General features: G+C 36.9%; 4 protein-coding genes and 1 long non-coding RNA gene across 6 annotated transcripts; 3 read left to right on the top strand and 2 right to left on the bottom strand.

Moving 5' to 3' along the window:
- Window positions 1–1,360: 1,360 nt before the first annotated feature.
- LOC113691709 (pyrroline-5-carboxylate reductase-like) lies at window positions 1,361–5,646 on the top strand. The gene is made up of 7 exons (XM_027209980.2): window positions 1,361–1,694; window positions 2,179–2,227; window positions 2,774–2,865; window positions 4,046–4,118; window positions 4,362–4,482; window positions 4,708–4,813; window positions 5,291–5,646. The coding sequence occupies exons 1-7, from the start codon at window positions 1,488–1,490 to the stop codon at window positions 5,477–5,479; spliced, it is 837 nt and encodes a 278-aa protein (XP_027065781.1). The 5' UTR covers window positions 1,361–1,487; the 3' UTR covers window positions 5,480–5,646.
- A 440-nt stretch (window positions 5,647–6,086) lies between these two features.
- LOC113692469 (pentatricopeptide repeat-containing protein At5g48910-like) lies at window positions 6,087–8,087 on the bottom strand. The gene has a single exon (XM_072053231.1). It carries the CDS (start codon window positions 8,029–8,031, stop codon window positions 6,151–6,153), a length of 1,881 nt encoding a protein of 626 aa, XP_071909332.1. The 5' UTR covers window positions 8,032–8,087; the 3' UTR covers window positions 6,087–6,150.
- Window positions 8,088–9,374: 1,287 nt separating this feature from the next.
- Window positions 9,375–11,934, top strand: LOC113693931 (uncharacterized). 2 transcript variants are annotated; one of them, XM_027212721.2, is made up of 3 exons: window positions 9,375–9,764; window positions 10,457–10,721; window positions 11,447–11,934. In XM_027212721.2, the coding sequence occupies exons 1-3, from the start codon at window positions 9,512–9,514 to the stop codon at window positions 11,655–11,657; spliced, it is 729 nt and encodes a 242-aa protein (XP_027068522.2). In that variant the 5' UTR covers window positions 9,375–9,511; the 3' UTR covers window positions 11,658–11,934. The 2 variants fall into 2 exon arrangements, with proteins under 2 accessions (XP_027068522.2, XP_027068523.2); XM_027212722.2 differs by having other exon boundaries at window positions 11,203–11,507.
- Window positions 11,935–14,768: 2,834 nt separating this feature from the next.
- Window positions 14,769–21,929, top strand: LOC113692544 (L-galactono-1,4-lactone dehydrogenase, mitochondrial). Its single transcript, XM_027210961.2, has 6 exons — window positions 14,769–15,566; window positions 16,477–16,727; window positions 17,396–17,581; window positions 17,924–18,344; window positions 20,675–20,815; window positions 21,578–21,929. The coding sequence occupies exons 1-6, from the start codon at window positions 14,907–14,909 to the stop codon at window positions 21,737–21,739; spliced, it is 1,821 nt and encodes a 606-aa protein (XP_027066762.1). The 5' UTR covers window positions 14,769–14,906; the 3' UTR covers window positions 21,740–21,929.
- Window positions 21,930–22,235: 306 nt separating this feature from the next.
- LOC113692546 (uncharacterized) lies at window positions 22,236–23,354 on the bottom strand. The gene is made up of 3 exons (XR_003448979.2): window positions 22,951–23,354; window positions 22,688–22,784; window positions 22,236–22,540 (listed from the first exon to the last, which is right to left on the bottom strand). It is a non-coding gene; the product is annotated as an uncharacterized lncRNA (long non-coding RNA).
- Between the last annotated feature and the right edge of the window lie 517 nt (window positions 23,355–23,871).

Raw genomic sequence — 23,871 nt, 5'->3', positions numbered from 1 at the left:
ACCTCAGTGCCCCCACCTTAAATCCGCCACTGCTCTATAGTACACACACTAGATGCATACATATACTGGTTACATGTTGATCAGGTCCCCATTCTTATCAAGATTTGCTTTGTATTCTAATTCTACTGCTACTTTTCCATTTATTCCCAATAATTCGGATTACAAAGTTTATCCATCAGATACAAATCTAAGAATTATCATTGGCCATGACCAGTGCATTCTAAATTCTAATCACAAACAAAGTAGACAGCCTCCAGCTCCAGGCTAAGACTTAACAGTAGATTGAATATGGTACTCCACATAATTGAAGTTGCCGAAAAAGAGAAAAAAAAAAAAAAAGGAAAAGGTTGATACTTTTTTTTTTTTTTTTTCAGTTAAGGGTATCCGGGCCTACACCCGACTAGTCCCTTAATCCCGAGGAGAGCGGGCCCCACCGATCCTCGAGAAAATACCCCAGGCTGTCCAAGCTCGGAATCGAAACCAGGACCGGCGCCTTAATGAAGAACGCGAAGTCCGCCCGAAGAACGCGAAGAACGCGAAGGTTGATACTTGAGCATAAAGATAATGATAATCCTGTTCATAAGCTTCACTTGGTTACTTTGTATCCTAATAAAAAGAGGCCCCCACTGTGAGGGCTGACCCATTTGCCTAAATTGGTTGCCAGAAGGCCAGGGAAAGAAAGGGATGGAGCCCTTTTTTTATTGGACTCTAACGAACAGCTCTTGCTAATAACATGGCCAATTCTACCTCTTCTACTTTCCTCCGAAAGTGGACCTTCCTCGTTGTTATTGATTGGTAGCTAAATTGCGGGATCCACTAGCGTAGTTTCTCGTCTCCAATTCCGTACCCTACAGCTAATACCTACCATTGCCATTGGAATAATTAAATCAAATTTATTAAAATTTTAGTAATTTTGGAATTAGATTTATTATTTGGTACACCCCTACTTTAATATTTTTATTTTTCTTTTTCATCCATCTCAAATTATAATTCATCTTTTAATTACATTTTAACTTTTAAAATATTTTTATTTAATATATTTCATTATCAATAAATATAACCTTCCTTATTGAATACAATCAACATTTTTACTCATAATTACTTTAATACGTGTCTTGAATTGTACAATATAACATCATTATTGCTGTTGAAATAAATGTTCTAATACTTCTATCCATTTACATTAAAAGTTTTTCATATATATTATTATAATAAAATTTTTAAAAAAATCTTTAAAAATAACTAATCCAAATGGATCCATTACTTTTTTTTAAAATAAAATTTAATTAATCTATCTTTCTTAATCTGTGGGACTCATGGAATATCCTAACAGGTGCTCACGAGAAACTAACTTTTTTTATTTTTATTTTTTGGAAGGACACGAGAAACTAACTTAAAACCAACTTTTGTATTTTGAGGTTAGTTTAAATTCCTTGTGCCTTCATGGGATATATAGTTCCGATCCCTATTCTGCACGGAAAACAGAAATGGCGTCCAGCAACGTGGCTCCGATTCCCCTCGACACCTACAATCTCGGCTTCATCGGTGCCGGCAAAATGGCGGAGAGCATAGCACGCGGTGTTGTCAAGTCGGGTGTTTTACCCGCTTCCCGGATCCGAACTGCTCATCACCGCCCCCAGCGCAGCTCAGCTTTCGAATCATTTGGGGTCACAGTTTTCGAGCACAATCATCAGGTTCTTCACGTTCTCGTCGGAAAGCTGATCGACTATTTAGTCCCATTTTTCCCGGTTTCTTTAATAAATTATTCTTTGGATGCTGTGTGTAAAAATTTCGTCAATTTTCTTTTTCATTAGTTTGAGTGATTCTAATTGCTGGTTGAGATTCAAGGGAAGCGGAAAGATCATTTTTTGTGTTGTGGGTTTGCCGTGTTATTCAATCTGAACCTTTCTAGCCCATTTGCTGAGTGAAATTTTCCTTTTTAAGGTAGAGTTATTACAAGAAATGAAGAACCTTTCTTCCTTTTTGAAAAAAAAAATAAATTTCCCTGGTCGATTTTTTATATTTGTTTATTTATTTATTTAACTTTTTTGGACTCTGTCATGTCAAAATTTTGAACTATAGAATTTAATAGAACCTTGTGTGGTGTTTCATTGGATTAGCGATACATTCTTGAACTATTTCTGATGTTTCTTGCGTTTTCATGTTTACTAAGAGCAGGTAATTCCTGACTGTGATGTGGTCGTACTTTCTGTGAAACCTCAAATTGGTAATTCCAGTTCCAGTTTACCTTTTCCGGTTCCAGTTTGCCTTTTCCAATCTGAGCTATGTTCTTGGGTTTTTTCTCCAGAGCTCCTCGCAAGCTGCTACTTGATTTTAAAGCAAATACATTCTTTGGATTAATTTTCGTCTTCAATTCATGATATTGTTTGATGATTTGCTGACAAGGGGCTATTATTTTCTTCTTCCAAGTTAGTTAAGCTGCTGGTTTCCTAATCTAAACTAACTATAAGCACAACTTGGCAATCATTTTAGCATTTCAGAATGATGCCAGGTTCTTGAACATTTTTTAATTCTCCATCTTTCCAGGAATATTAGGAAGTTTTGCGGGATACCAGCATAGCACTTATTTAATGTTTTGTATTAGTCAAATGTCACTGTTCACAATTGATAACTGAACACCCAAAGTTGTTTGTCGAAGTTATTTATTCAGGCAGGATGAGTAAACATTTTTGTTATGTTGTTTTTAAATTGTTTTGGCATACGTATATTTGAAGTAAGTGAAGTTAACAATTTGACTATCTACAAATTGCAGTTAAGGATGTGGCACTGGAGTTAAAACCACTTCTTTCTGAGAAGCAGCTTTTGGTTTCAGTAGTTGCAGGAGTTAAGTTGAAGGATCTTCAGGTTTGTCTCGTCGAAGCCTTCTTCTCCCTTATTAAGGCTTCCAACAAATTAAATAAATCTATCAAGTCCCTAGATTTCAATTTCTAGTGGTCCAAAATATTTGTTCACTTATACAGGAGACAGGAAAAGAAAAATTAAAAGTAATTGGTGCACTTGATCAAACTTTAACTATTCAGTTGTTTGTTGGTATGGTCTTATAGTGCAGCAGTTGATGCTTCTGTGATTCTTTGGGTGACTTTCTGTATATGTATTTATTTCATGCCCTTCTGTTTCATTTGACTTCATGTTTACAAGTGATTGTTCTATAAAGATAATGTCACAGAATAATTAATCAAAGCAAGAATAGCAGACGACTTATCTGAAAAAGTAGCAAGGAAAACACAGGACAATATTTAGTTTTTAATTTACTAGTGGCCTACATTACCAGGATTAATACAAACTTTATGACTACTGGTACATTTGGAACATAGGATATCCAATCTTTGTGAGCTTTCGAGCATGTTAAGAGGATCTTGATCAATGACCTTTTTGAGAAATTTTGGAAACATTTTATAAACATAAGGAAAAAATATGGTAAGGTATCCCATGTTGTTTGTAGCGAAAGTGGCTGTTCTCTACTTAATTCGGGGTTGTCTGAAGTAGATTTATGGATGTGTAAATTTATAATCTTACAGTTTGCTTTAACAATGTTAATGGTGGTTGGAGAAATCCCTACATTAATTGATTGAAAATCTTGTTTGTTGAGAACTTCAAAGGTTTTCCTTAAATTTGGTGATCATGGGCTGCTTCAGTTATTCTATATTCACTTAGGAACAAGCACAGTATTTGGTTGAGGAAAGAACATAAACGGGCAACAATATCTTTTGCTGCTAAATTGAACTGATATGTATGTGTTTAACTTGGTGAGGTTCCTTGCTAGGTGATTTTACTATCAAACTACTGAAATTACAGATTGTATGAGTTATCTCTTTTCCTTTGCTTATATTCAGAAAAAGAAATAATTTCTTTTTTCAACATTATGAAAGTATTTCTATAGAGAAATTTCAGATGTTGAAACCATGTTTCTTTTGCTCTTGTAGTTTTTTTGTTACCACCTGGGAGAAGAAAAAGTCTACGAATCATGTCACTGTCACTGTGAATGTGTTTTCTCAATTCTGAATATGTTGAATAACTTGAACAGGAATGGGCTGGCCATACCCGGTTTATTAGAGTAATGCCAAACACTCCAGCTGCCATTGGTCAGGCAGCATCTGGTATAGCATTGTCTTCTGTAGCCTATATTGCATTTCATTCCTTTGAACTTTCTTAATTACTTTGAATAGTAGTTTTGCAGTTTGAGGTGCATATCATCACAAATTTGCTTTTACCCCTCTCTCTCTCTCTCATTAGCTTTAGCATTCAGCTTCCTCTTGAAACAGATATTCCTTTATGATTAGCATCTTTATCAGATACAGCGATCAAAATCATTTATTTTGAACTTATTTCTCTTTATATAGTTATCAGCCTGGGTGCAACAGCCACAGAGGAGGATGGAGAGTTGGTATCTAGATTATTTGGAGCGATTGGTAAGGTGTGGAGAGCTAATGAGAAGCTTTTTGATGCTATAACTGGCCTTAGGTATGTTGCTTTTCTCTTGGTCCTAACATTGTGCTTGTACTTTTAGATGTGGCCCTAAGAATAATTTGAATGCTTATATTAAGGCCCTAGTGTCAGCAAAGGGGTTAATAGTTCCTGCCTCTATAGTGCTCATAAAGATGCATGCCCTTGCGCTGTTTAGTTTATTGGAAAAAGATTTAGTTTCGATTTGTCTAACTAGGAGTTCTGTTTTCTGGATATGTTCAGTGGAAGTGGACCAGCCTATATCTATTTAGCCATAGAAGCTTTAGCTGATGGAGGTGTTGCTGCAGGTCTACCTCGAGAACTAGCGCTTGGTTTAGCTTCTCAAACAGTAAGTGTAGTATGTAAGACCTGATATGTACATAGTTGTGTGTCAGAAATATATTCCTTTTTTCTAGGATATAATAGATTTAATTTTCAAATGGCTCGATTGTAAGATATCATTGATACTGTGATGTCCGCTGCTCCTTTCTGCTTGTTGAGTATGATGTCATTTATCTATCACTAGCTTATATCATGTGATGTTATATTTTTTGTCCTTTTCCTTTGAATTTTTTCTGATGAAAGTGAAAATTGACATTAAAAATCTCATGGTCATCTCAGATATATGTTTGCAGTTTTTATAAGGATTAATCTTTCCTATACTGACAACTATGCAAAATGTTTGCAGTGTATAAAGATTTATATGCTGTCAACGTTGAATGAATAACAATTATGCAAAATTTGAATTTCAAATTCAACTAAACCCAAATAAACATGCATGTCAGATTTCATGTCACTTGAACAACTAGAGATGATTCTGTTGCAGGTACTTGGAGCAGCATCGATGGCTATTAATGGAGGGAAGCATCCTGCTCAGCTAAAAGATGATGTTGCGTCACCTGGTGGGACAACCATTGCTGGAATTCATGAGCTGGAGAAGGCTGGATTTCGTGGGATTTTGATGAATGCTGTTGTTGCTGCTGCAAAACGTGGAAAGGAACTTTCACCGAATTAGTTCGATTTGGGATTTGCAAAAGTTAGACTTGTTTAGGGGTAGTTCGAGGACTTTTTGTTTTCTCCCCTTTTTGATGTATAGACAGAGGTAGTTCAAGCCACTATATTCGTAAAAGTTTTTGGATGAAGCAAATAAATATGGCGTAGATCTTAGTCCATTTGATTTAATTATTCAGCTTTTGGATCTTTCCAAGTTGATGCTTTTTTTTTTTAAACTACCATTTGCCTCTTCCTACATTATTTTGAATTATATAATCCTTATACTTGTCTATGCTGAATTGTTTCAGGATATTAGCCAATTAGTATTGAAGCAGGATTGCAGTCCCTTGTAGCCTTCCTAATTTCAGTTCTTCATGGGATGTATTCAGTTTTATCTTCCCTCATTTCTCTCCTCTTCCAGCATTTCAAACTTATAGAAGTGAATGTTCAGGCTACCTCTCCATTGAGTTCCCCTAAGAATCTTCTCAAAATGCTTGTTGACCTTACCTTTACTCTCTCGTGGAGAGAGACCATAAGCTTTGCTTGATCAGCTCTCACTTTAAGAGCAGAGGGACAGTGGATTTGGTAATTCAATTTTGTAACTGAGAAAAGCAGCGGGAGCTGCAGAATATGGAAAACTCAATGGTCGACGTGTATAAATGTGTTATTGGTGTTGCTCAATCTCCCAATCTGCTACCAGTAATCATTGCACGAACACTCTCCTCCTTTAAACTGATGGAAACGATTTCTATCCCTGACAACTATTTCTCGGTCATAAACTTTTGAGATTAACTTACTAACCTGGTGACAGTCTTTACAAACTCTTAGATTCTTTGTGACACGAAGAGTTTCCCCTGGTTTGGCCCTTAACAAACCAAAAGCAATAGCCAGTTTCTCGCTATGGTAGTACAGGGGATTCTCCCTTTCTTCCTCGCTGATGTCGTGCAATACTCCGTCAGTAACAGGCACATATCCTACAGATCTTAAGCGATCCAATATTTCATTAACCTTGGCATATATTTCTTTAGCTTCGGGATGAGTCCTTCCTCCTGCAATAAACTGGTTGACAGCGCCTTCCAATTCAATTGCAGAGCAGCCTGGAGCCTTTTTCACTCCCCTGTCATTCATCAACTTTCTCACATAAGCAACATCTTCCCATCTGCCTGCATTGGCATATAGGTTAGCTAGCAGCACATAACGCCCGCTATTGCTAGGCTCCAGTTCTATTACTTGCTTCCCAATTTCCTCTCCTAGCTTAATGTTCCCATGGATTTTGCAAGCCCCAAGAAGAGCCCCTAGTACACCGACATCAGGTCTCATTGGCATCTCATCTATAACCTTTCTTGCTTCCTCCAGCAATCCAGCTCTACCTAACAAATCAACCATGCATCCATAATGTTCCATTCCCGGTTCAATGCCATAAACTTCTGTCATATATCTAAAGTAATACTTTCCTTCATCAACTAACCCTGAATGAGCACAAGCACTTAACAAGTTGACAAATGTGATATAATCAGGAGCTACATTCTTCTCCCTCTCCATCTCCTTCAAAAGCTCAATCGCTGCCACACCTTTACCATTTATTGCCAGTCCTCCAATCATACAATTCCATGAAGAAATCCCTTTACTTTCCAACCCTTTGAACACCTCAAAGGCCTCATCCAAGCACCCACATTTGCAATACATATCAATAACTGTCGTCTCCAATTTTGAGTCGACTTCAATCCTGCTCTCTTTTATGTACCTATGTATCCATTTTCCTTGCTCTAAAGCTCCCAGTCCAATACAAGCTGACAACATACTTGCAGTGACAAACTTGTCCATCTTCACATTCTCTAGTCTCATCTTCTCAAACAATTCAAATGCCTCGTGAAATCTACTGCTCTGAACATAAGCTGCAATCATCGCATTCCAAGAAACCGCAGAATTTTTTCTTTTATCAACTGGCATTGACTCGAAAACTTTGTAAGCCTCATCAAGACAGCCCAGTTGAGCATACCCATTGATCAATGTAGTCCAAGAAACATCATCCTTATAGGCCAATTTATCAAACACCCTTCTCGCATCCTCCAAATTGTTGAAATTCACATACATATGAATCAAATTATTTTGCGCAAAACCATCTGATAAGAACCCATATTTAATGACATGGGAGTGAACTTGTTTGCCTTCTTGAATAGCATTATCTACGCAACAAGCTCTTATAAGAGGAGGGAAAGTGAAGTTGTTGGGAATAACTGAATCTTCCAACATTTTTGTATAAAAAGTAATGCAGTTTCTGGGCAAATTTGATTGCAAATAGCCTCTGATAATGGTGTTATATATGAAAGGATCTGGGCTAGGCAATGTATGGAAAACTTTGAGGGCATAGTTCAAGTCCTTGGTTTCAGAAATGGCACAAAATTTGATGACACGGCCTATGGTGTCGTTGTCTGAGGAGAGACCTAACTTGATGATTTGGGCATGGTGTTGCTTGATTTCGGCCATTGTTGAGCACAGGTCTAGACGGGAGGGGGAGTAGGTGGTCTTGGAGCTGGGAGGTGGGGTGGAATATAGGAGCTGTAACGAGGCCATGACATAACGCTCGATTCCTGGAATTATCCTCCTCTTTTATGTCAGAGAAGTGGTGGCCAAATAAGGGCAATTCGAATTTCCCCTGCAAAAACTAAAGAGTATTTACACTTTATCCTCTCAATCATTCAATTGCATCAATCATTCCCCTTTAAAGTTTTTAGTTCTTCACATTTGCCCAGTTTGCCTACTATACGGTTAATTAGTATCTCAATGGGAGCAAAACTGATAAATTTTTTTTTTTTTAAAAGGTTGTGTACCCTAATATGTGAGTGAAATATGAATATCAATCTTTTTCTATTTGTTGAAACCGATTTAACATCCATTAATTTTTTAAGAAATTTGTCATTTTATTTATTCATTAGATTGGTTGGCTTTTTTACCATTGGTATGCTAGTTATATATGAATTCTAGGTGATTAAAAATTATCTAAACTTCTTGATGTCTGTCATGGTTAGTAAAACTTATGATTCTTAATTTGAGTAAAACCTTAAGATTACTATTTTATAACATTAATACTGCTAACAACAAAGAAAATAGGAAAAAAAAGAAGAAACTATTCACGTAGGGAAAAATATTAGATACACTATGTACATTACTTGACAACGTGCAAGTACCAATCAAGTCACTAAATATTATGACGAGTTATTCCTTATATGTATCTACAAAACAAGGAATGATACGCCATCATTAATCGAAGATGGGTAATTAATACTAATACACTACGTAACATATTATGTAACATAATGTAATAGACTCAATATCTTTCTCACTTTTGTAGTTTACATACTCTATAGTAAGCATGTAGGATTTTTTCTACAAATGACATGATGGGTTGGGGTGTAAATGAATCTAATAAAGCTAAACATCCTGGTATTCAAGTTTGCTTGATTATTTAATGGAGGCTGAAATTATGTTCAGACTTTGTTTGTTTATATAATGAACCAAAATCAAACGAATTCTTATCAAGTCGAACTCGAGTTGAGCTCAAGTAACTTGAGTGTTTTTTGCCTATAAATTTCAATTTTTTTTGCAAATCAAATTAAGTTCGTGCTAAACTTGAAAATTTATCGAACGCAAAATATTGTTTAAGTTTGGCTCGATTGGTTGACAAACCAAATTCCAACAAATTCTTATCAAATCAAATTCAGTTTGATTTGAGTAATTTGACTCGTTTTCAATCCTAATGATGAATCAAATAGCCAAACAAAGTAGTGTCCATTTATGAGCATTTCTCTTTTGTACTTGAGGGAAAAAAAATGTACTAATTTGAGCAAATTAAAAAGTGAGAGAGGTTTACTGACGCAATCCAACAACTAGGGGATCCTTAAAAGTTATGATGAATTTTGAGGGGGGAATGGGAAAAAATTTGAGAATCTATCCACAAAGGAAAAATATCCAAGTATCCAACCAATAGTGTTGACCTGAGAAAAATCAGATGGTGTAGCGGGCTCGACTGTGTTCGCGTGTCTTGCACGTGCTAATGGCGGGCAGTTCATCAGGCTCAGCGTCGGAAGATTTCTCGGTGCTAGTTTTAGCTTCCGATTTAGGTATAGATGGCCGGCCCTTTTTGTCCCAAGCGGACCGCGAAAATCGAGAAGAACAGTGGCATGATTGCCAATCTTATGAACAAGAAGACTTCTCCGATCTCGAAGCCCTTCAATTCTTCCGCCTTGAATCTGGCTCCGACAAATCCGGGAATCGTATCTTTCGTATCGTCGGAAAATACTTCCCTGGTACCTAAAATTAACCAACATAATTTTGGATACAATCGCCCATCAACCTTTATAGTTATTTGTATTAGTATTAATTGTTTAGGTTTGGCTAGTATACTAATTGGGTTTTTTTTTTTTTTTTTGTTGTTCAATTTGAAATTTAGAGTTTTATTTTTTTGATTATTTCTGAGCTGTGGCCAGTGAGTTGTGATTATAGGTCTATCAGTTTTAGCTTGTATTTTTAGGTTTGTATGCTGACTTTTAGTTGTTTTTCTGCTAAAAGTTTTCTTTTTCTTTTGCTTTTGCTTATTAATTTGAGAACTCTTACTTTCTTTTTGCTTTCTTTTTCTTTTCTTTTCTGTTTTCTGGCCTTATGTTTATCTATAGGGAAATCATCATGTTAGCTCGAAACTTCACCCTTTTGGAGAACTATGAGCACATGGGTTTTTTCCCCCATTTTTCTTTTTCTTTTTCTTCTTTTTTGGAGTTCTGCTGGTGTGCTTTTAACTACGGGCGTGCCATACTATAATGGGATGTCATTCTGTTATATTTGCTGTAAGTCTTCTTTGCAGTTCTTAGTTTGGTACTATCGAGGCAAAGCGTTGATTTCAATAATCATCTTTTGCTTGAACGTTTTGTTGATTTTTAACCTTTTATTTAACATAGATTGTTTCGGAGTAAGTGAAATTAATTGGGTTCAATTTATTTTTCAGCTCCTGTGATTAGTGGAGAACGGCTGAAGAAGTATGTATTCCACAAGATAGCGACTGAGCTGCCAGAAGGGCCTTATTGCATCGTTTACATGCATACTACAGTGCAAAGTGATGACAATTCACCTGGCCTTACCATCTTGAGGTGGATTTATGAAGAGCTACCCTCAGATCACAAGGACAGGCTTCAGGTTGTATACTTCATTCATCCTGGTCTGTGGTCAAGGCTTGTCTTTGCCACGCTGGGAAGGTTCTTCTTAAGTGGAGGGTTAGTTCTTTCTTGAACTTTTCTAATCATTTTGTGTAAAAGATTTAGTCTATGTTGCTACATGTGGTGCTGTCAAAATGTCTGGAAGCTATATGGTCATTATCTGAGTGCCTATTCATTGTTTATTATGATAGCAGAAAGAAACATTATGCAGAGGCAATTAGTTCATGTCCAGTAATCTAGGTTATATACCTGCAGTAATTAGTCCCTTAACTTCTAATGTTCGATTGATGCTGTAAATCCTGAATTATCTCATATTGGAACAACCCACACTACTTAAAAGACCAAATTTTGAACATAATCCTGTTTAAAGCTGATTTGTCAATTTAACATGCAAACAAATCAGAATGTAGATTATTGGGAGAAGAGAACTACAAATTAATTAGCATATGGGACTTGAAATTATTTCTGTGATCAAGCAGCACGAATGCCTAAATTTACAAACTTGTTGCTGAATCTAATTACTTCTGAACGTTTCCAGATTTTGTTATTGCATGTATGTTCATGATACCCATTGCCTTCAGCAAATACTGGTGCTGCGTGTAGATTCAACAATTTTGCTGCACTTACTGCCCTTTGGAAAAATTATGATGGCCTGCTTCTATGAACCGCTTCTGATTCAATTTGGACTAAGGGAGTCTTGTAACTGAAGTTATGACTCAGAAACACGAGTCTCGCTGTGTCATGCATGTTGCTCACTGGTCTTTTCTTTTGTTTGAGTGTAGATTGTATTGGAAAATCAAATATGTAAGCCGCTTGCAGTATCTCTGGGATGACATAAAGAAAGGAGAACTGGAGATCCCCGAATTCGTTCTGCAACACGACAGTGTGCTAGAGACTAGGCCTTTAACTGACTATGGAATTGAACCTGATCCTTTTCATGTAACTGAGATTTCGACTATGCCCTACTCATTTGGAAGACATCGGGCAGAGTGACCTTCCAGAGAATACATGTAGTATTTCTGACTGGAAATTATGTGTACAATTTGCAGTCCAATATGCTACAATATCTGTGTAGCATGTTTACAATATCTGTATGCCAAGTTAAGCTTGGTAGGGTGTTTGAACCCTGCAGATATAAGGGCATATCTTCGTAATTTCAAGCTATCAAGCTAGACGCCCTCTTGTCTTTTTCCCCTCTTTCAAAGTTATGGGGAAACATGTGAGCAGGAGATTTCTTGAATTGGTGATTAATAGTTGCTTTCTCTGTGCAGTTTAGATTCCTTAGTTTTTCGTTCACTTTGTATATGTTCAACCTTTTGGTGCCAAGAAAATTACTTAAAAACAGTCCGGATTCCCAGTGTGCATTGAGAAGATTACGAATATATGCATTCAAGATATAAGGGCATTTATTCGTAATTTCATGCTACATGCCCTCTGTCTTTTTCCCCTCTCGCAAAGTTGTGGGCAAATATAATTATGTGAGCAGGAGGTTTCTTGAATTGGTGCTTAATAGTTGCTTTCTCTGTGCAGTTTAGTTCCTTTAGTTTTTCATGCACTTCAATTTTGTCAACCTTTTGGTGCCAAGAAAAATACTGGAAAGCATTCCAGATTCTCAATGTGCATTTTAAAATTCCTTCAGGACGTTGAATTGCATGTTGGTGTTTGGCTGTTTGCAACATGGTTTTGTCTTGTGTGCTGGTTTTTCTGTTCTTTGGTGAGTTCAAAAAATCTTTTGGCCTTTGTTGGTGAAAGAGTAAAAACTTCCATTTTCATTCCCTGAGGCACTATGCAGCCTAGATTAGCAAGTAAATAGGATCTGGCGAGGTTTTTTTCAGTGTAACAGGCTTACAGCATTTAGTTCTGGAGGAGAGCTGCTTTCGGTGACTGGACGAGCACAATTTTGTTCAAGTTAGCTGTGGCAGAATCTCTTTGAGCTTGTCTCGCCTGTTTGAATAAATCACTCTTTTTTTTTTTGGGGGGGGGGGGGGGGGGGGGGGGGGGGGGGGGGGTTTAATTTGAACTTGATTTGTCAGAGGGCAAACGGGTGTTGTCCTTGATCTTGCAAGGCTAAACCTGCGCGAATGACCTAACAAAAAATTGAGAATTATTCTCAAGAACAAAAAGGATAATGGCAAATGAGCGTATGAATTCATTTTATTTTGGTTGAAAATTTACGAACATGATACAAGAAATTTATCATGATGTTCCCTTCTTTCGATTCACTCAATAAAAAGATTTATCCTGTTTCAAAATGACCAAACTAGGCTTTAAGTTTAAGGTGGAGAATAAAAGTTTCATGCGTCCAATTACTTCTCCTCACTGCTAATTTCTCATGGAAGCTGACCTTTTAGGCTACATGAGATGAGCTGATCCAAGCATGAAAGAGCAGAGTTAATCCAAACACCAAATTATACATGCTAAGTTTAGTCCTTTCCATCCTTAAAATGACCGGCAAAACTAAGAATTTCCACCTAATTGAAAACCAGTTTTTTAAATATAATACATAGAAAAGTCTCTTGTGGTGTTAAAACGTACGACACAACATTTCATGCTTTAAACTAAATTGTAAAGATGACAGAATCCGTTAAAATTAACGAAGACAGATGAAATGACAAAAATGCCCTAATATAATTAAGCAAAAAACAGCTCAACAAAATCATTTGTTTCAATCTCTAGAGAGAGAGAGAATTGGGAGTTAAGGCTGTTCTACAGGTATATTTGTTAAAAATTAGGTATAATTTTTTTTTATTGTTCTAATAAGCTATTTCCATTAATTTTAACGGATTCCGTCATCTTTATAATTTAGTTTAAAGTATGGGGTGTGATTTTTGTACGTTGTGAAACTACGAGATTTTTTTTTATTTTTTACCCTTTTCTTAAAGGAAAATATTGCCTTGTACATCTGTAATTCGGTTCGTAATAGTTTAACATGATGCATTTTGGGCGTTGTAACCTTGCTCCAGCAGAACTGAATGCGTGCAATATGTCTTCCATTTGTCTAACCAAAACTCTGGCTCGGCAAGATGGTATAGGAATAAGTGCTCATTGGTCAAGTAAATGAAACATCATAAACTCAACTGCATCATTTCATCCTTTGGAAACTAATACTGAATCTTCTCCCTCCCTGCTGTCAGATTTAGAATTTGGATCTTATACTTTGCAGCTGCGAGTTAAAAAGGCATGAGGAAGAGTATATATTAAAAAAAAAAACTAATACTGTATCTTTGTCAAATTTCTGGTTACCTAACATTTAGGTATCATTAAAACAATTGGGTTCTCATTTTTCCCCCCTGCCCATTCCCTTGTCAATTAGGTGCTAGTAAAACAAAACATAGATCATATGTTAACTAAATATTTCAGTGATCTGCCACAATAAGGAGACTACAACAAACAAACCGCTATTGAGTTTAATATCTCTAATCATTGTCAATCATTAATAGCACTTCTTGTTGTTCTTCAACTTGACACATCTTAATTGACATAGCAATGACGTCTTGTACACTTGTGGATCATAATATACGACGAAACAAAAATCATGGCCAAGATATGTTCACCTTTGCATGACAAAATCTTGAACATTTTGGATTCATTTGTGCATGCATTCATCTTACTACAAGAAGTTCGAATTTATTGGAGACTATGACTGCATGACGCAGTTTTGGGAAAATATTTACGATCCCTTTTGAGTACGGTACCCATAATTCTAATCCACTCATATCTTGTCACATTATTCAGTGATTTAAACTCTTGAAATAATTTAAAAATTGGTATCTCTCGTTCTATACATTTAATCTTATCGATACGATATCCAAAAGGGACGGTAGAACTCTCTACAGCTTTGACCCTCAATAATGTAAGAATGATTTAAATGAGTTTAAACATTTTCTGTTTACTACATTGAATTTCACAAGGTGTTCATACCTTAAATCTAAATAAACTCATAAATATTTGAATGCACAAATTCACGTTTGCTACCCTACATGTAAACACTTTCCCCGAATTAAAATCTCACTTTTGCAAAATCCAACTATAAAAATCGAACTCTAGTCAAATTGCATTTCTTGGTATGAGGCCCACAAAACCAAACATTATCTGCTATAGCCACTTGATCATTCTCTTTTGCCATTTCCATGTTCTCTTCTTATGCCTTCTCATCAGCTCCAGCAAGTGTGTACTAAAACCAGTCATAAACCCCACATCTTAACAATTGTTTAGGGGAAAAAAAATTGAAAAAGAATCCAAATGCTTCGAACTCTTCATCTAAAACGCTCTCTCCAATCGCTCCTCCACCACCACCCGACCACCCTTAAATCCCCCAACACAGCCCTCCTCCGCCATTGCTCCACCGCTTCCACTCCTCCTCCTCCTCCACCTCCATCACCACCTCCGCCACTGCCTTCCTCAGCCACTGATGCTGAAATCCGGAAGTACCTCGGCTACACGCTCCTCGTCCTCGGCTGCGGTGCCGCAACCTACTACTCCTTCCCATTTCCGGAGGACGCCAAGCACAAAAAAGCCCAACTCTTCCGGTACGCTCCGTTACCGGAAGAGCTCCACACGGTCTCCAATTGGAGCGGGACCCACGAGGTCCAAACCCGGACATTCCTCCAGCCCGAATCGTTGGAGCAGCTGGAGGAGATTGTGAAGAAAGCCCATGAGAAGAAGCAGAAGATTCGGCCTGTAGGCTCGGGATTGTCTCCGAATGGGATCGGGTTGACCCGATCAGGAATGGTGAATCTGGCATTGATGGATAAGGTTTTGGAAGTGGATAAGGAGAAGAAAAGAGTTAGAGTCCAAGCTGGGATAAGGGTTCAGCAGCTTGTTGACGGGATTAAAGATTACGGGCTTACTTTGCAGAATTTTGCATCAATCAGGGAACAGCAAGTTGGTGGTATTGTTCAGGTGGCCTTCTGCATTTTTTCTAAGGCTATTTGCGTTCATATTTTGTTGGGTTTTGAGTAGATTTTTGTGGGTTTATGTTATGATTGAAGTAGATTATTGGTTTCGTTTAAAATTGCCTGCCCAAAGTCTAATTTGCTCGTTTTAGCTGAATTCCAGAATGTGTTAATTAAAAAAGAGTTCTTTTTTTGGGGGCCCATTTGATTTTGAAGTGTGTGTTCTAACTTACATAGTACTGTGTAATGAAATTAGACTATCAACGGTTAGAGTTGGACTGATCTATATCTCATCAAAAGTTCAAAATGATTTCTTTCTTTCTTTTTGGGAGGGGGGGGGTGTGGGGGTGCTAAATTCAAGGACCAAGCTGTAAATTGATGAAGGGGCACTGCGGATTTACTGGGAAGTTTTACCTACATTTAGCTGAATTCTTTGATGTCATGCCAAGTTAATTTTTCGTGGTGTCTTCCAAGTGGAATTTTTGGCTCGCTATTCTACCATTCAGTTTGACAAACTAGATAATATCATTAGTTCATTTTGTGTAAATTTTCAGAATTAAGGGTGCAAAGAATTGCAGACCTGGGAATATGCTTCTTTATAGTTCACTTAATTGGATAGTTTATTTTGCTCTTTACAGTCAAGATAAGCTACCTGCTTAATAGCATTATGAGACTCTGGAAATTCTCTCTCTGTCTCTCTCCAAGTGCAATGTTTCTCCTGCCAAGCACTTTGATCAAATTAATTCTCAAGTTCAAGTGAAAACAAACAAGTGCTTTGGTTCAGCTCATCATCTATTTTGCTTCTTTAATATACTGCTTTAGGTAACTGCAACATTAAAGTGAAAAACTTGCCTTCCACATTAAGGCCTTAGCGATACTTTCATTATCTGAAATTTTTTGTCATTGCAAATTTTTAGGTTGGTGCACATGGTACTGGTGCAAGGTTGCCTCCCATCGATGAGCAGGTTGTCAGCATGAAATTGGTTACTCCTGCAAAGGGAACCATTGAAATTTCAAAAGAAAACGATCCAGAGCTCTTTTATCTGGCACGTTGTGGACTTGGGGGCCTTGGAGTGGTTGCTGAAGTCACTCTTCAGTGTGTTGAGAGACAGGAGCTTTTAGAACACACATTTGTCTCTAATCTGAAAGATATCAAGAAAAATCACAAGTAAATATTTTCAATTATTTGATAATGAAATTTCAATCTCTGGAGTAAACTGTCATACTTAACATATTACTGATGATGAAATATGGAATCTGCATGCATAATTAACTTCTCATATCATGAAATTAGCTAGATAAAATAGAGGGCAATGGCAGCGGATTTATCAGCATGCTTCATTGAGTGGATGCTTGTATTGAATATTATACGTGTATTCAAATGAATGAAGTGCAGACCTACTTATGCTTTGCACCAAGGACAGCCTTTAAACTGGATTTGCCTTTTATCCGCTTGTGGTTTAGTCTAATCACTATATTCAGTTTTACTCGCGACAAGCCTCATGCTCATTCATCGTAGTCTTTTGAATGTCTATCTTGCTGAAACACTGACCTTCGTTCTCGTTGTGAATTCTGGATATTTAAGCCGCCAGAGCAGGCTGAAACCAATCTAATATTAATGGTGTTTACCTTCTGCAAATTTAGTGCAAATTCCTGCTGCTAGACATGTGTTGAGTGAAACTGAAAAACATGACATTTTGACTGGGAAATGGGAGCACCTTATGCTACTCTCTTTATTTGCTCTTGCTGATTGTTCCAATAGCTTTCGCAGATTTCACTATAAGTTATATATATATTTTTATTTTTCTGACAGCTCATTGTAATTTTCTTTTGCAGGAAATTTTTATCAGAGAACAAGCATGTGAAGTACTTGCATATACCATACACGGACACGGTTGTAGTTGTGACTTGTAATCCTGTTTCTAAATGGAAAGGTCCACCGAAGTTCAAGCCTCAGTTTAGCCAGGAAGAAGCTATACAACCTTTTCGAGATCTCTACAGAGAGTCTCTAAAGGAGTACAGGTAAAAAATGCATTGTTGACTCCTTTAAATCAGAAATTGCCTACGTCATTATTCCCACTGAATTGTGGTTTGGGCAGATCATTCTCGTTTGCATGGTTATGTCATCTGCTGTTATTTCTTTCCTATTTGGTGCTCTCTGTTTAGTCTTCAATAGGATATGCTTGACTGGTAAACAATTGGTGCCATTACTTAAACTTTCCTCAAAGAATGAAGTATTTGCACAAGAAAGAAATGAGAAAGACTCGTACAATCATTTCCTCAAAAAGTTGAACTACTGATTTTATCCTTGTCAATTTGGTCTTTGTGTCTAGTTTAGCCAATGAGTTTCTATCTTTTTCGCAGAGTTGGAGTAAATGCCGCTGGAACTTCAAGTGAAAATGAACCAGACATAGATGAGCTCTCCTTTACAGAACTTAGAGATAAATTACTGGCTTTAGATCCCCTCAACAAAAACCATGTCATAAAAATCAACCAAGCTGAGGCCGAGTTCTGGAGGAAGTCAGAGGGATACCGAATAGGCTGGAGTGATGAAATTTTGGGCTTTGATTGTGGTGGGCAGCAGTGGGTCTCAGAAATCTGTTTTCCCACAGGAACACTATCCAAACCTAGCATGAGTGACTTGGGATACATAGAAGAATTAACTCAACTCATAGAGAGGGAAAATGTACCTGCTCCTGCACCCATAGAGCAGCGATGGACAGCTTGCAGCAAAAGCTTCATGAGTCCTGCTCATAGTCCAGTGGAGGATGATATTTTCTCATGGGTAATGTCACTATCCTCTCTCGCTGTCTTTTTGACCTGCCATTGGGACCTAGTATTCCTTGTATTTGCTAATTTGCATGAGTAATATGCTACTGTAAGTTTTTAAAAATCCCTTTCAACCATAGATGCCAATATCAAATCATTTTCTTCTTAAGCTGGGGACTTTTCCTGCTTGTCTTCAGTTATTCCTGGTCTATTTGGATTAGGATTCAATCTGATGTGCTGTTTAGTTTTAGTAAAGATTGATGATTGGCGGCAAAAGGAGTATTACAGGAAGAAACATGGTCCAACAAAAGAGATACTGACAGAGTTAGTATCAAGTAATGGTGATGGTTGAACAAAGATGGAGAGGAGAATGATTGAGTTGGGTAGTAGTATCTTGCATTTTCTTCTTCATTTCCTGTTTCCTATTCAGTTTTATTTTATTTGCTGCACATAGTTGATATAAATCTTTGCCTTAACTAGAATAAGTAGAAGCAACTATCCATGTTGCTGAATCACATATAGTGTCATGTGCTATTCATCAATTGGTTGGACCTGAGGGGCTGTATCTGACTCCATATTCTGAAAATATGGAGTAAACTTTTTTTAGCCTCCATTTATAGTTGTTAAATAGTTTAATATGCTAAGGCCTTGTTTGATAACGCAATTCAGCACTTAAACTTAATGTATTCAAATCTTAATATATTCAGACGCGTTTGATAATTAAAATTTGAACATCTGAATTAATTAAGTGCCACTGAATTTCTTAGGCAAAATTTGCTCTCAAAAATAAGTGATAAATTATTCACTTATCATTGAACATGACATACACTCAAATGTATTTGATTTAATACTTAACAATTCAATAACTTAATAGATTCAAACTTCAGATTTCAGATTTCAATTTTCAGACTTCAGTTTTATCAAACGCACCCTAAGTTGACTTGTGGTATCTCATTTTCCATTAGCTGATCTGTATCTATTCAGTTGTATCTTTAGAGACTAGATTTTTCAACTATATCATATTCTATAAAAGGCTCAAAATGGATGAGAAATCGGAAATGCCTGGGATGTTTGGTACACAGCTTATGTTAATTGTTTTAAAAATTTAGGGGAGAATGACATGAGTGTATTGTGGAAGCAGCAGAGCCAACTGCATGGAAAGTTTAATGGAGCCCACTAATCTACCTTGTAATACTAAAAGTTTCTTATCCTCTCATATGTTCATTTCTTCACCATTTCATGTTTTATTTTTATGTGCATTCACATTCTAAGTTCTTATGCATAACTTGTAGTGGAGGTGTAGACAGTAACCCTGAAAAGGCAGGATTTACTTTCTGTGTCCCTATGTCATGCAAAATAGCCTCTTTGGATGCTAGGGTGAATGTATTTGCCATTCACAGATCTAACAGTTTTAGGAGTCTTGTCCATCCTGCATAACCTTTGTTGTCCATACCTTTTCCTTATTACTCCTTTATGGATGACTGATGGAATATTTAGTTTATAATTATATTGGATATGATTGTTACTTATTTTAATGTGTTTGTGTAGACTTTTAATTCATGTTACATGCCCAAAACATAAGCCCACAGGTATATGTTTGCTGTACACAAGTCTCAGTCTCCATATTGGCTTCTTCAATATACATTTCACTGCATAACTGTTTAACCCATCTGGTCACAAGTTGAAGCAGTAAAGTTTGTTGTTTACATGAGCTGCAGGTCTCACCAAGATCCCCTAATGATATAGCCTCAGCTTAGTAATTTTCTGGATTGGATACCTTAAGGAAGTTGCTTCAGTAACCTTCGTTTTTGTTTTCTCTGTTTTCTCATATTATTAATAACTTATCGCGCTCACCAGAAAAACCAAACTGAAGGAGACCACCAGGAGTGGGAGACTGGAAGGATAAAAAAACATCTTGAATTCTCTTTTTAAAACTGACATTGGCAGAATAATTAGATTTGCTCACTTTTCTTGAATATTGTTATCAATAGAAGTGCTTTCAATCTGTTTGATTATCGCTGGTCATAGATATTGAAGTGCAATTTCACCTCTCTCTATTTGCAAGGAAAATAAAAATTCTCCTCTCTATTTTCCAGAAATGCCTTTTCTACTACTCCCTCTGTCTCATTGAAAGTGGCATAATTGGAAAGAAAAGCACAAATATCACAATCACAACTACTATTGTTAAAAAGTTGGATTCCCCAAACACGACTAAATTATTGGGACGGAGGGAGTATTATTTGCTGCATTAGTTATAGTGGGACTGGTGAATAAGCATTAGCGTGCATCACTATAGTATTATTTTTTTTTTTAATCTTCTCATCCAGTTCATTTTTCTATTACCAGGTTGGAATAATTATGTATCTTCCTACCACTGATGCTCGTCAGAGAAAACAAATAACAGAAGAATTCTTCCACTACAGGCATCTTACATACAAACAATTATGGGATCGTTATTCTGCTTATGAACATTGGGCCAAGATTGAGGTATGAATTGAAGGCTAGAAAGTTCGTGTTTTGATAGAGGTTGTATAAAATTGAGGACTTGAACATGGAGGTATATATATGTAATTGCAGATTTCCCACTTTTGCTTGGTTACATATTTATTCTAATTTTGATCCTACTTTATGGCTTGTAAGTACATGCTTATTCCAGTCTGCAACTTTCCAGTAATGTTGCTCTTAAAAATGGGAACAGAGCTAAGAAGAGATGGATTTTGGGTAGGAAAAGGGAAGAATTTGGGAGGAGCTTTGCAACAGAGATGTGTGCATATTTTTAGCCTTGAGCAGATGTGAGGAATTTGTTATGACAAACTCAACGTTCCTATTTGATATTTCAAAAGTAAAATCTTTGAGGTCCTGTTATAACAGATAGAGAAGACTATTCATCTTATTGTTAGCGATTATATATGTGGGAAAGTGCTACCTGTTATATAACCATAGAGACTTCTCTGCTGCATAAGAGGCTAAATTTGAGACTTGAGGACAAAATGTACCATATAACTTTGTAAGAACAGAGCAGCATATGCACAATTCAGCCACAACGATAGCTGTTGACCTTTAAATGAGTCCATAAACTCCATTGGTCATATATTTTACGTGTATTCTTTTACCAGGAAAAGCTAGTAATCCAAGTGGATGGTGATATTCCATTTTATGCTTCTTGTTATCTATCTAAGGGTCCCATTCTTGACAATTGGGTGTTTGTTTGGAGTTCATTCTGCTTGTTGACATTTCTGGTATGTGCAGGTGCCGAAGGACAAGGAAGAACTTGCAGCTTTGCAAGCAAGGCTAAGAAAGCGGTTTCCAGTGGATGAATACAATAGAGCACGGAAAGAGCTGGATCCTAACAGAATTCTTTCTAATAACATGCTGGAGAAGTTGTTTCCTTCATCGGAGACGACGGTTTGATGATTGTTGAAAGCTTCCTGGTTAGTTAGAACTTGTGTACTTCTGCAGATATCTGATATAAGAAAATCATCATGTTAACCCTCTCTCTGCGCTTTTGCCTTGAGCTGCACATGTTTAGCCATTGGATGTGGTTTGTACATGATATGGTAATACACTCAATTAAAGAGTATCTTTTGCCTTGGCCTCTCAATGCTGGTGCTCACTCAGTTTTCAAACGCTCAAACTTGTGCTTTCAAATTCAAAGAATAATTGAGGCTTGTAACCTCGTTTTGCTGCTGTTATATGGTTCAAAGACACTTTGATTTACCAAATGTGAAGGGAACTTTTAGAACAACAGATTCAACACATCAGGTAAAGAGTAAACAGTAACGTATATGGGGAGAAATGGCTGAAACTGGTTTTGTGTCATCAGTTAAAACTAGGTTTTTTTGGCCACTTTTAGATGGATACATGCGTGAATCACTAGTTGTGAAACTGGAAAAGTGGGGCAATCAACTTTTGAGGAAGAGAAACACAATATTTATTGATCGTATGATAAATCACACACACAAAATTTTACAGTAATAAATCGTCAGAATACATGATTACATAACTCAGCAAATACACGAAGAAAAAGTAACGCAGATGTAGCGCCAATCCATATCATAACATATTAGTCACAGCACATTTCACAGATCCAGCAGCAACACAGCGCAAAAAGACTGCACCCATAAACAACGAAACACTGATCAGCTTCTTCCAAGGTGAATATGCAATTAAAAGCACATTTCACAAATCCAGCAGCAACAGAGGGCAAACAGGCTGCAAAAATGGTGAACAAACACTCGTGAAAGTTAGCAATAATAACAGGCTAAATCTTAATCCATATCTGTTGTTTTTTTCTTGTGGTTCTGTCACTAATCTTTATTGTTCTTGGATATGAAGATAAAAAGGTGTGTATAGACTTACCATCCTTCAATAAATCCCCTTTCTCCTTTTGGTTTGGATTGTGGCCAACACCTCTTCTTCTTCTTCTTCCCCATCGTAGGATTCTCAGTTGGATAACCTTCAAGCAGAAAGTAAAAGACAAAATTAGCTTCTTGAACCCCAAAAAAGCTAAGAAAGAATAAAAAGAAGCCCATAAAAAGATCCTTCCAGTTCCATCCCCTCCCCTCTTCTCTTACTGGAGAGTAGTGGGGAACAGGATCAGTAGGAGGGGCAGAGGTACTAACCCGGAGGAACCTGGTTTTCTGTCCTGTCCATTTTGGAAGAAGAAGCAGTACAAGCAAAGAAGAATCAAAGGTTGTATGTATATATATATGTCAAATGCAACGATGTATTATTGAGTGTCTCTGTGGTTGTCATCTGGCCTCTAAACCAGGCTCAAGTGTATATATATATACCATTTCACTTTCCATGGATAAGGGTACAATTAAACCGAACCCGTGTTTACTCAGCTGATTTGTTGTATTCTATTAAAATGATGCACCGTCCAGACTTTTCTAGGATAAAAGAATAATACAGGTATGAGAGATAAAGAAACACGTAATTATCCTCCGTTGAAAAGGAGAAAGGAAAACAGAAGGGACGTAATCTGAGCACTACTCTCGGTTTCCTGCTTTATAGAGTCTATGATGAAAGAATGGAAGAGTTGTCAAAAGCCATTAGTTTTAAGCAACCAGCCTGTAATATTCCAATCATCTGCCTTTGCATATTTGGCCCTTTTTTTTTAACCCCTCAATAGATTCTTTGCTTCATGCAGGCACAATCAAAAAAGCAGAAAGTATCCCACAATGAAACCAAAAGCTGTGAGAATACTTGGAAGTTTTTCACACTGGTTTGCACACTTTATTCACCCAAAAAATCCCTAAAAGGAAAAATATCAAACTCATGGGATATATTCCCTGGAAGTGTGAAAAGAAAAGTAAAAGGCAAAGATAAACACGGTTTGCCCACGGGATTATGTCAGGGGACAAGAAAATAGAAGGCAAGAAAAGGAGGGAAGGATCAGGGTTGTGACAAATGGTTCTCATTTGGGTTCTTTAATTAATTGAGTTTGGTATGAGATTTGAATTGTGATTACTTAAGAAAGAATTAAACTGCTGAGTGAGTTTGACATAATTGAGGTGAAAACTACTGGTCCTTTCTCACAG

The sequence above is a fragment of the Coffea arabica genome, chromosome 6c (genome assembly GCF_036785885.1).
Source record: "Coffea arabica cultivar ET-39 chromosome 6c, Coffea Arabica ET-39 HiFi, whole genome shotgun sequence".
In the NCBI taxonomy this organism is placed as follows: Eukaryota; Viridiplantae; Streptophyta; class Magnoliopsida; order Gentianales; family Rubiaceae; genus Coffea; species Coffea arabica.
Note: the sequence above shows the minus strand (reverse complement) of the source record. Positions and strands in the feature narration are given on the sequence as shown.